The 12,053-nt window shown below is 37.4% G+C and overlaps 2 protein-coding genes across 2 annotated transcripts; one reads left to right on the top strand and one right to left on the bottom strand.

Annotated features, from left to right (window-relative positions):
• Positions 1-1,713: 1,713 nt before the first annotated feature.
• On the top strand, positions 1,714-2,121 carry LOC18441999 (uncharacterized). Its single transcript, XM_006852223.2, has one exon. It carries the CDS (start codon positions 1,714-1,716, stop codon positions 2,119-2,121), a length of 408 nt encoding a protein of 135 aa, XP_006852285.2.
• A 9-nt stretch (positions 2,122-2,130) lies between these two features.
• Positions 2,131-11,179, bottom strand: LOC18442000 (succinate dehydrogenase [ubiquinone] iron-sulfur subunit 2, mitochondrial). Its single transcript, XM_006852224.4, has 2 exons — positions 10,380-11,179; positions 2,131-3,650 (listed from the first exon to the last, which is right to left on the bottom strand). Exons 1-2 carry the CDS (start codon positions 11,042-11,044, stop codon positions 3,473-3,475), a joined length of 843 nt encoding a protein of 280 aa, XP_006852286.2. The 5' UTR covers positions 11,045-11,179; the 3' UTR covers positions 2,131-3,472.
• Positions 11,180-12,053: the final 874 nt, after the last annotated feature.

Below are 12,053 nucleotides of genomic sequence, written 5' to 3'. Positions count from 1 at the left end.
CATTTGCTTGATCCAACATTTGAAATATACACTCTTTTTATCCTAATGAACAATTACAAAAAATAAAAATTTGAAAATATAACCTAGAAAGTATTTTTTTAGCCCAATTAACATAAGCCATTCATTTTGGTGAGATGCTTAGATTTAGGCTTTAGAAGGATATTTTTTCATTTCCAATTTGTTTGGATGGCTTTATTATCATTAGATGAACAATGTTAAAAAAGAAAAAAATGATTTTGAGTTTATAAAGGCTAAGATCTTGAAATTCACAAAATGAACGGTCTAGATTCGTTTTTGGATGGGACTCATTTTGACCATATCTAGGATTCAAATTGAATTTTTTTTTTTTTTGGGATTGATTAGTGAGATGAAGAGAGTGTGAGTGCAAAATTTGGGGTCATACAAATACCACAAACTTGGTCTTCTAGAAGTGTCGTTGCATTATACTATGATACAACCGTTGCATTAGATCATAGAAAAAGTTTTTTTATGTAAGGATGCGACCTTATAATGTAGATCTACAGATGACCCTCAAAAATCCATCGAAAAAAGGTAGTTTTAATGTTGAAAAAACCCTTTTATTGATCATCTCGACATTGAGATGCATGACTATGAAAAATAAAAAGATTTTAAGTCTCATAAATAGTGCATTTTACAACATATTATCTACACCGTCCATTTTCAAGATTTTCATAGGTTTATAGATCAACTTGATTTTAACCTTTTTTGAATCTTTTCAACATTAAAACTACCTTTTCCGATGGATTTTTGAGGGGCATCCGTAGTTCTACATTATAAGGTAGCATCCTTATATTAACTTTTTCGTTGTATTATTATTGTTATTATAATGTAGTATTATGTATGTAATTATAGCCATCCAATTTGATATCCAATGGCTAGGAACAATTTGTAACCTCTTTTTAACAAAAGATAATGGCCTATTAGTAAATTGTATACTTTTTAGTTATTACCTAACCCTAAATAATTGCGATAAAGTCATAATGACGATCATGATGATGAGTACTTATTAAATTCTGTGGTATAATTTTTTTTTTAGGGGTAGATTAGTGGGCAATACAAGCTCCTACTCATTTTTAGAATAATTAGCAGTTTTCGAACGACCAGTGCTACCACCATGACCTCAACCCATTCCCAAAAAAAATGTACGAATCTTGGATTCATGATATTGATGATCTACCACGTATAAATATCAAAGCATTCCTATTTTCTTTGAATTTTTTCCTTTCTTTTCTCCACAAAATACAAATGTTTTCAAGAAATACAAAAAAATAACAAATTATGCATTTTATCTTTAAATGTACAAATCTTTCACGCCCATCCGAGTTAAAGCCTATTTACGCTAGTTTAAGATAAATAAAGATTTGTAAATCAACATAAAACATAATTATGTTTTCAAAGAAAAGATCGTTTGATAGAGAGAGAAAAACATAATTATCTTCTCAAAAAAAAGATTTTTTTTGATATAGAGAGAGAGAAAGAGAGATAATTATCTTTTTTAAAGAAAATATCGTTATAGAGAGAGAGAATGTGATTTTGAATGTAATAAATATAGATTGATTATTGTTCAACAAGAGAGAGAGAAAAAGAATTTGGAATATATTATTACAAATTCTTCTCTTGATCTTTTCTACGTCTTTATAGATTCCCATGCTCTCCATAGAGATCCATTAACGGCCTTTTCCAGTTAAAAAGATGGAAAACATAATGTTGTTGACCCTTGAAGAAATTCGTGAAGCTCATAGAAGAGTGGAGGATAACTATGAAGAGCTCAATGCCATTTGCGAACAGCAAATTCGGCTCTACTACCGCAGTAGAGCCCAGGTGTTGAGGACATGGAGAGACGAGGTAGAGAATCATGTTCCTGTGCCACTAATTGCTTTAACAAGCCACAAGAAAGAGGAGATTGCTTTAAGCAACGATGATGATGAGGAGGAGGAGGAGAAAGGTGGGAAGAGTAATGAAATGTGTGCAATATGCCTTGATAAAATAGAGGTGGAGAATGTGAAGGTGTTGCAGTGCGCTCATATGTTTCACTCTCTGTGTATAGGCATGTGGGTGACTCACAAAAGTTCATGTCCATTATGTAGACGCACCATATAAGCCCTCTTCTTTTTCTTTTTCTTATTCTTCTTTCTTTTTGGCAACACCCAAGCGATGGACAATGTTTAAAGGTTGCCCTCAGTCCAGTAGCTTAAGGTTTCCACGATTCTTGCCTCGCTCTATATTCATAGAGATAAACACATGTTCCTATGGATACATACATGCACTTTCTGCAATTTTTCTGTATTTATACATATGCATGTGCTTGGAAAGATTGTTTCTAAAAATTTTAGATTTCACTATTATAGAGTGTGCCATTGACTGCATATGAAGTCTAATATATTCTTTCAAATTTTGTGCAAAGAAAATAATATACCATTCATAGGAGACTCGAGACTCTGTGGAGCCGTAATATCCACCTCGATGAACAATAAAAATTGATTTTAAACCCTAAAACGTTCATCTTACAACACTTGACTGTTCATTTCAAGTACCCCATAAAATACAGCCGTAAGATCCTATTTGATTCTGTCCCTCTCTCTCTCTCTCTCTCTCTCTCTCTCTCTCTCTGAAGATACAACATTGAAACCTAACACAGATATGAGAAGTTACATGCTTTCACAAATTATCCTTCATTATAATTTAATGCCCTATCTTACATTCATGATGCATACAAATCTTTTTCACGCAGATGGGTATTTAACACTTTGCTTTTATGATTATTGGATGGTTAAGATTTAGTCACATTCAAATGTTTTTTTTTTTTTTGGAAGTTTAGTCACATTCAAAAGTTTTGAACAAAAAGCACGCATTGAAAACTATGGCCTCTGATGCAAAATACACAAGCATGAATTGAAAGGATAATAACAAAAGTTTGGATTGAAGAGGCAAAGGTTTCCAAGAACTTGATCAGAATAAAAGAGTTATGACTCCTTCCCTGAAAAGCCTAAAATTAACAAGGCGTCAACTTTCCAATATTGGATTGCCGAAAAACATTGATCTGAACACTGAAGCATAACAAATCTTTTTTTTGTAGGGAAGGGTGTATTTCACGCCTTCTTCCTTCTGCATTTGCACATGTCCAAGATAAACATACTAAACAATTCATGCATAAAGATAGCATAGGATCATTGGAAGACCCCACACACCACAAAAAGATAAAATGCCAAAAGCTCCTTTACAAATTACAATAAGAATATGACCCCTCTCAATACATGAAGGCAAGTAGCAAAACACTTATTTAATCAGACAATTGAAGAGCTCAAAATCATACTAATTCAGAGCCCCATACAATTCACAAGCAAAAAAGAGAACATGCTCGTTTGGGGTTATTAATTTATATGAACTCAGTAGACAGAGAGAGGGGCATATTGCCCTATCAATACTGAATGAGTTCTTACCCTGAATAGTTCTAAAATCCAGTTGTAACTTGAAGCTTCTTAATCGTCGCTATTTGCTTGCCGGGATTCAGGCCTTTAGGGCAGGCACGGGCACAGTTCAAAATTGTATGGCAACGGTAGAGCTTGAACTCGTCACACACAGCATCCAATCGTTCTTTGGTGTACTCATCACGGCTGTCACTTATCCACCTGCAGAAATGGGAACAGTTGTTAAAATATCCGAAGGTTGATACATACAAACACACACAATACCACTAATAAATGGGTATCACCTAAAAATACATCATTAACTGGGTTGTAAGTTGCATGTAATTTACAGCCATAGATGAACTTTCCATGAACATTTACTTATTTGATAGAGAGATTAATTTTAGGAATCTTGCTCCAGCACTCCATGAAAGTGATTTTTAAAGGATCTCGATAATCAAATTTAGGGATCTCGATCCTCACCTTGAAGACCGAGATAATGACCAAACTGATAATTTTCTTTATTTTTAGCCAGGTAGCAATGCAACTATACATTTAATATAATTGGCTGCTTGTTGGCAATATATTACAGACTGAATATCTAATTCAAAAGACGAAATATTTGCATGTCCAAGCAATAGACAAAAATACTTTCAGGATGCTTGCAACAGACTAAATATATTTGTTTAAATGGTAAAAAATAACAAAAAAAATAAGAAAATAAAAAGAAAGTTGCTCAGTAACATTCAGACCAGAGCAAGACAGTAATCAAAGGCTGAAATTACAGGAACTGAGCTCCAGAAGTAGACATGATTCAAGTATTCAACAATGTGCAAACTTGAATAACGTAATCCAGTATACACGGACTTTCCATTTCAATAACACAGTCCCAAAACATGCAAATCCTGAAGAAGTATAAAATCTAGCTGCTCCGGCCAACCACTCTGGCTGGAAAACAGCCAAAGATATACTGAGCATTATTACATGACGAAGCAACTATGAATTCGAACATGGATTATGCATCTTAATGAAAATCCAAGTGCAAATGCAAAATAAATATATCCAGTCCTGCAAATGTTGCCCTTAAGGCTACCAGAAACATTCAACTACAAACAGCTTTCCAAGTAGAACTTCCAAAAGCCTCAGAACTCAAAAGGACATACTAAACACTTCGGCCTCGTTGTCGGGATGTGCGTAGAAGCCACGAGTGCCAGATTTATACATGCTGGCTCATGATGAGTTGTTTGGCCCTAAAACAAATTTTGAGAACTTCCCAGACCCAATTTCGTATCTATTATTCTATAAAGGCAGGGGGGTATGCGAGCTATTGATGGACAATAGGCTCCTTTTCATTCCAATTTTTCAAATAATCCTTACTTCTGAAGGAGATGTGCAATTATCAGATGAGCCAGTAGATAAAGGGGTTGCCCCAAGAGAAAAGTCAATATCTGAAAGGGGAAAGGCAACTTATTTATTATCCCCATGTTGCTGAGAAGCTAAATAAGGGAGAGAGACTCCTGCATGAGAGTGAACAGAAGGGGGCTCTCTCTTCAATGGGGACTCTTTTGCACCACCGCTAACCCTTATGTGTCTTTATCTCTTGTTTCTTTTCCTTTCCTACTCCAACTGTCCTAATTCCCAATAATCATATCTATTCAATATGGATGCACATGCCATGCAACATCGCCCAATCCCCAATGATCTTATCTATTCAAAAGGAAAAGACGATGAAACAACACAAACAGCTGGACATCAGGCCTTCAGACTCCCTATTTAGGAAGGGTTCTCTAACATGCTTCTATTCAAATTCCAAGTCCAGTGATGTTGATCGGATTTCACGAAAGCAACTAACAACATATGGGCCTTTGGACTCCATCCATAGGCATGCAGATCTGGGAACAAATATTTATTGTGAATTGCACGTAAGTAATATGGTTTAGTGGCAAACATGGATTCATGACAGCTTCCACCACCCCAGCATATCAAGTTAATCAATATTTTCCAACTCTGTTATAGTAGTAGTTGGCCCACTGATTTTATATTTTTATTTCAGTTCTTTCTAATTCAAGTTTCTTTTTTCTGTTGCCCACATTACACTTGGGGGTGGTTACCTTAGCATCTCCCTGAGTAGGACAGTGCACGTCATAGTTCAGACTTTCTTGATGAAACCAGCCATCAATTTCTTGAACCACTATACGGTTTTTTTTTTTTTTTTGTGTAGGGGAGGGGTTTTAATAAGTAAGCTATTGTGAACCCTTTATTCAAACCCAAAGTCTGTTCAAGAATTCCACTTAATTAATGGAGACAGTATAGGATGGATATACTCAAAAGCGCACTTTCGAGACAATCTAGACTTAACGTTGCACCAAGGCATGCTGATATTTCCCACAGGATTGATACCTAATCCCTGGTCATAATAAGCTATAAAGAAAATAACTGATAACCAATGAACAAAAATCAGCATCAACAAAAATCCTAATAAAGTTATAATGATTGCAATAATCACATAATGGTGGTGGCGGTGGTGATAACCAATGAACAAAAATCAGCATCAACAAAAATCCTAATAAAGTTATATGGTGGTGGTGGTGCAATAAACATTCATCGTTTTTATAGTGGACAAGCCCACATTCCACATAAAAAAATTTCAAATTAAAATCTAACAGGATAAATAAAATGGCTTATTTTCATGCTATAAAGAAAAGGAAAATATTTTCATGTTAGAAAGCAAAAGGAAAAAATTTTGCAGCAATTTTCATCATGCTGCAGATGTAACAGGTACACAGGTCACTCTGCAAATGTTACAGATACAAAGGGAAAACAATTTTATGACTAAGCAGATACAGCCCTACAAGGGTAATATAGACTGAAAATTTAAACAATCAAGCAAAAGTGCAAAACCCATAACAATGACAACAACAATAACAAAGATAACAGAACGTCAAGAAAATTCCATACACCAAAGCAGGAGAAATTGCATATTCCAGAGAGAAAAATAAACATATAAACAAATACAAATTGCACTTGAAACTCCATGCCAGGATAACAAGATAAAAGATCTTAATAAATCAGACTAAATTCCTCAAATCCCCATCCCCCCTCCCACACACTGCCCCTGGGAGGGGGGGGGGGGGCGTCCAAAAACCAGAAAAAATAAAAAGGTGAAAATAGTGAAACAAAGAAAATAGATGGCAAACTAACCAAACTAGATGGTTAATAGATAGTGTAAATCTTTTTTAACAAATAGGTGGCTAATTAACCAAAAACGAATAAGGAAGGTAAGAAATTTAATAAGACCCTAGAAATGGGAAAGAAAACTATCTTACAAGCGCAAAATATAAATTTTACAATTGTATCGATCAGGCAAAGGGGGAACTCACACAAAACCAATCAAATTCTAAGGAAGATTCAACACCCAACTAAAAAACCCAAAACCAAGAAATGACAAAATGATAGGTACTTAACCAATACGCCCCAAAACTCTTGGGTGATGGAAACGCGAAAAGTTAGGCCCTTAAACCACCTAAGATCATTACATACCACCACGCTCCACAGCCGACGTCCTCTGCGGCTCTCACTCTATGGCAGCTCTCACTCTAATTTTTATTTATTCAAGCAGCCCTTTCCTAGGATTTGAACCCAGGTCGCAGTGGTTGCTCTGATACCATATGTTAGGTCCTTAACCAATACACCCCAAAACCCTTGAGTGATGGAAACACAAAAAGTTAGGCCCTTAAACCACTTAGGATCATTACATAAAATGATAAGGATCAAGCAGTTTTTTGAAGAAGATAACAAGAAAAACCAATAGATTCCCTCTTCCAGGGGGGCTACTTCAATTTCCAGCAAGAAAGAAGAGAGCATTTTTCATTGACTAACCCTTTGAAATCTCCCTTTTGTCCCCTCTCTACAACTATCAAATCTTCCTAAAATTCAGTTAGCAACTATTTGGTAACTATCCTAACAAATAGCTCTACCACAATAACAATTAACTAATTGAATTAATTCAAAATAAGAAACTAACTTGACTCCTACCATGTAAGCTTTGATGCTTATTCAAAATAAGAAACTGACCGACTCCTACCATTTAGGCACTGATGCATATTCAACCTTACCCAAACGGATACCTAACTTTCCTGTCCCCTTGAAATCAACCTTGTCCTCAAGGTTGAAAGTGTGGATACTTCTCTTTTAGAAGATGCCAAATTTCCCGTGTTGCATCAGCAAGGTCCATGTTAGACCATTGCACTAAGACTTTTGTCACAACTCATTTCTTCGGTTAACTAGCCTGCGGTCCAAGATTGAAACAGGCTCAAGTTTGAATGCTCCGTCTTCATCAGTCTCAAGCAAGCTGGCATGCATAACAACTCGATCACCTAACTTCTTTTTGAAGCAGGATGCATGGAACACTGGGTGCACGCGAGACCCATCAGGCAGTTGCTACTTGTATGCCACCTTCCCAATTTGTTGAATGACGGGAAAGGGGCCATAATATCTCAAAGAAAGCTTCATGGCATGGCGAACTGCCACAATGGACTGTTGATAGGGCTGTAAACAAAGATATACTAGATCTCCATCCTCAAATTCGCGTTCTGGCGGTAGCCCCATAGGTTCCGCAAAGATGTCTTCATACTCAGACAAGAGTGAACGCATTTCAGGATCGACAGCCCCTTCATTTTCAGCTGTGATCAAAGAGAAAAGCTGACCCACCACTCATTTTTTCTCCTTGCTAATGAGCTTACTCATGCGAGATGGATCAACAAGACGTACTGCACCCTTCTAAGCCCCGCGTAATGTGTGTTTCTTTCCTTCAAGGGTAAATTGTAGTCATGAGAAGCACATCAGCCTAGGAAGTGGTGCCCTGGATCACCCATTTGAGATCCTTAGAAAGTGGTGCCCTGCATCACCCATTTGAGATCCTTATAGATCGTGTTGCTAAGGATACATCCAAGGGAGGCGCAGCTTGCACAAGACAACCCGTTCTTTTGGCAACTCCGGAGTCTAGAAAATTGTGTGTGTTTCCTGAATCTATAAGAACAACAATTTGTTGTCGTTTGATGAAACAGCCCACTCTCATGGTTTGGGTAGAAGTTGACACAGATATGGCATTCACAAAAACAATTGGGTCCTTCTCATTATCAGCGGGTCATCGTCTTGCTCAACATCAGCCTCATCACCACTTTCATGAAGAGTCTCAGCATCTACGGCATCGAGTAAGTATATTTGTTGCCCTCTGCAGCGGTGGCCCGAGGCATACTTTTCGTCACAATTGTAGCATAGCCCCCGGTCCCTTCGATCTTTCATCTCAACCAATAAAAGTCGTTTAATCGGTGGAAGCCCCATTGAACTAGTTGGTTTAGCTAGTGCGGCAACCACTTTCGGGATGTTGGTGCTAGCCAGTGGGGCATTAGTTTTGGCCATCCCAAACCATTGGCGCCAGTTCAAGATAAGTTCAAGATATCATCGTGCACTTCTTGTAGTCGCGCCAAGCCAATAGCTTGCGTGAAGTTTATAGGCCAAAACATCTGCACTCCTGGCCGTAGATCCTCCCTAACTCTGCTGATAAAACAACTAACATAGAAGTCATTGGAAAGTCCGATGGTCATGTTGCCAAATGCTCGAATTGTTCTTGGAAGGCATTAACAGCGGTGGTTTGTTTTAGCTTGCAAAGTGCAGCAGCAAAATCTTCATAAGGATTAGGCCCAAACCTTGTGCACACAAACTCACTCCGTGGTACCTATCCAGTTGTCTTCTTGAACCCTTGGTACCATTGGAGTGCCTTCCTCTCTAGAGGATGGAGGCCAGGGCCACTTTCTGGCCTTTTGGGGTGTTTTTATATTCAAAACACTGCTCCACCCTATCTACCCACCCCAAGGGTTCCTCTCCATCAAACCTTGGAAAATCAACTTTCGCAAACCTTGTTGGGGCTGTTCCAGCAGCCGTCATCATTCACAATGGTGTAGCCATATTCGAGTCCCCCATTTCAGATTGATGATAGGCATCATATTTGAGATTGATGGCAGCCACCAACCGCTGAATTTTTTGGAGAGCCTCACCATGCTTCTTATTGTTCTCTTTGATTTGTTTGAACTCAATCTCAAATCTCGCCTCTTGTTGTCTAGCTCCATCTACCATGATTTCTCACCACAAGTTCAAGGTTTGCTCTGATACCAAATGATAAGGATCATGGAAGATAAGAGTGGCGCAGAGGAAGAGTGGTTGGCCATAACCCTCAGAGAAGAAGATAACAAGGAGAAGAAGATAACAAAAAAAACAAGTAAATTCCCTCTTCCATGAGGGCAACTCAATTTCCAGCAAGAAAGAAGAGAGTATTTTTCATTGACTAACTTGTTGAAATCTACGTACAGCCCTTTTGTCCCCTCTCTACAACTATCAAATCTTCCTAAAATTCAGTTAGGAACTATTAAGGAAACTATCCTAACAAATAGCTCTACCACAATAACAATTAACTAATTGAATTAATTCAAAATAAGAAATTAACTTGACTCCTACCATTTAGGCCTTGATGTTTATTCAAAATAAGAAACTGACTAACTCCTACCATTTAGGCCCTGATGCATATTCAACCTTACCCAAACCGGCACCAAACACAAAAGGACCAAATTCAGCCAAAATAAAAAAACAAAAAAGATATGCAAAGAAAAACTACAAATTACAGTATACCAACACCAAGAAGGCCAAAAAGGGGACCGAATTTACAAAAAAAGAAAGCAAATAAAAGACAAATGTCACAAACCCATCATAAAAAAAATTGACCAAAACCCAAAATTCAGATAATAAATCATGCAGAAAATACACAAAAAACATGAGAAATAGAAGCCCTAAAATACCCATAATTCATAGAGGAAAGGCAATTCAGAGGAAACTCTCGGGAAAAATTAAATGAGAGAGAGAAATCCTAACCCTAAAATCCTTCCAAACACATCATACCTGTGAGCATGGAGGAGAGCAGCCGGGCCAAGATAGGACTCAGGGTTCCACCAATAGCTAGGGCATGAAGTACTACAACAAGCGCACAGTATACACTCATACATTCCATCAAGCTTTGCCCTATCCTTCTTACTCTGTAAATTCTCCTTCCCATCAGGAGGCGGTGTCTTCCTCTTAAGCCATGGCTCTATGCTCTTATACTGGTTATAGAAATTGGTCATATCAACCACGAGATCCTTGACCACAAACATATGAGGAAGAGGAGTGATGGTCGTGGGCTTCGATGCTCCAGAATCAATTTTGGTAAGGCAAGCAAGGCCATTGCAGCCGTTGATGTTCATGGCGCAAGATCCACAAATCCCTTCTCTGCAACTTCTTCTGAAAGTTAAAGACGGATCGATCTCGTTCTTGATCTTGATTAGGGCATCAAGGACCATCGGGCCACAAGCTTTGAGGTCGATCTGGTAGTCCTGGAGCTGGGGCTTAGATGGAGAATCAGGAGTCCATCTGTAAATGGAGAAGGTCGTGAGTCTGGGATTAGGGTTTTCAGTGGTGGAAGATGAAGAAGTAGTGGAGGTCTTCCTAGAGAGAATTAGGGATGATGGGGCCGAAGAGCTACAGAGCTTGGAGGCGGTTCTTCGCAGTAAGAGAGCTCGACCCGCCATTGATGAACCAGTGAAAGCAGGGGAGGTACAGAAATGCCGGGCTTTGTGGGCGTTTAAAGAGAGGGAGCAGTGGCCGTTTTAGAGAGAGACGGAGAAAAAATGGGAACGATGGGGATGCGTGGGCCTTCTAGAGAGAGAAAATGGGAACGATGACCCAAGATTATTTCCTTAAATATGCTACCTGTTTAGAGACAGAGGGAGAAGGGCATGCAGTGGTTTAGAGAGAGAATGCCGTATGGTTTCCATGATGTTGCAACCGGCGCACCTTTAAATAATTTTATCATATTATATAATTTTAATGCAAAATATTTTTAAAATTATCTTAAATTTTCTTTTTAAATTTAATATAAAATTTTAAATAAGTAAATATGTAAATATATAAAGATCTTAAAAGTAAATAGTCTAGATAATTTATCGTAAAATGCACCATGTTTGTTGCTCAAAATCTTTTATTTTCTTTTATAATCATACATCTCAATGTCCAAATAATCAGTTTCAGGATTTTTAAATATTAAAACAACTTTTACCGATGCTTTTTTTGAGTTGCAAGTGTAATTCTGCAAGTTGCAACCGTATATAAATTTTTCCCTTAAATCTAATGCAAGATTCTCTGTAGACCAGAGGCGGCAGCTTTTTCGGAAAACTTACAAGACTGCCCTTATTTGTAACACCACAAGAATCTTGGTTATGGTTTATTTATACTTACAAGACTGCCCTTATTTGTAAAACCACAAGAATCTTGGTTATGGTTTCATGCAAGAGTTGTATTATAGTATAATACAACCATATTTTTAAAAAATTATTTTTTTAGTATTTGTATAATTCCAAATTTTGCACATTTATTTTCTTCATCCTCATAATCAATCTTATGAAACAAAAAAAATCAATTTATATCCTAGATATGGTCAAAATTAGTACCCTTTAATAATGAATCTCGACCGTCCATTCGGTAAATTTCAAGATCTAGGCCTTGATAAAATTTAAAATCACTTTTTTGATTTTTAGCATT

The sequence above is a fragment of the Amborella trichopoda genome, chromosome 6, assembly GCF_054954075.1.
Source record: "Amborella trichopoda isolate Santa Cruz 75 chromosome 6, AtrichopodaSantaCruz75HAP2 v2.0, whole genome shotgun sequence".
NCBI classification, from domain to species: Eukaryota; Viridiplantae; Streptophyta; class Magnoliopsida; order Amborellales; family Amborellaceae; genus Amborella; species Amborella trichopoda.
Note: the sequence above shows the minus strand (reverse complement) of the source record. Positions and strands in the feature narration are given on the sequence as shown.

Bases quoted from the DNA above. Each gene is read 5' to 3' on its own strand.
- LOC18441999 (XM_006852223.2), top strand. From the start codon at position 1,714: ATGGAAAACATAATGTTGTTGACCCTTGAAGAAATTCGTGAAGCTCAT.
- LOC18442000 (XM_006852224.4), bottom strand. From the start codon at position 11,044: ATGGCGGGTCGAGCTCTCTTACTGCGAAGAACCGCCTCCAAGCTCTGT. The intron at 3,651-10,379 runs GTATGATGTGTT...CCATTTCTGCAG, and splicing joins GCTCTCCTCCATGCTCACAG to GTGGATAAGTGACAGCCGTG.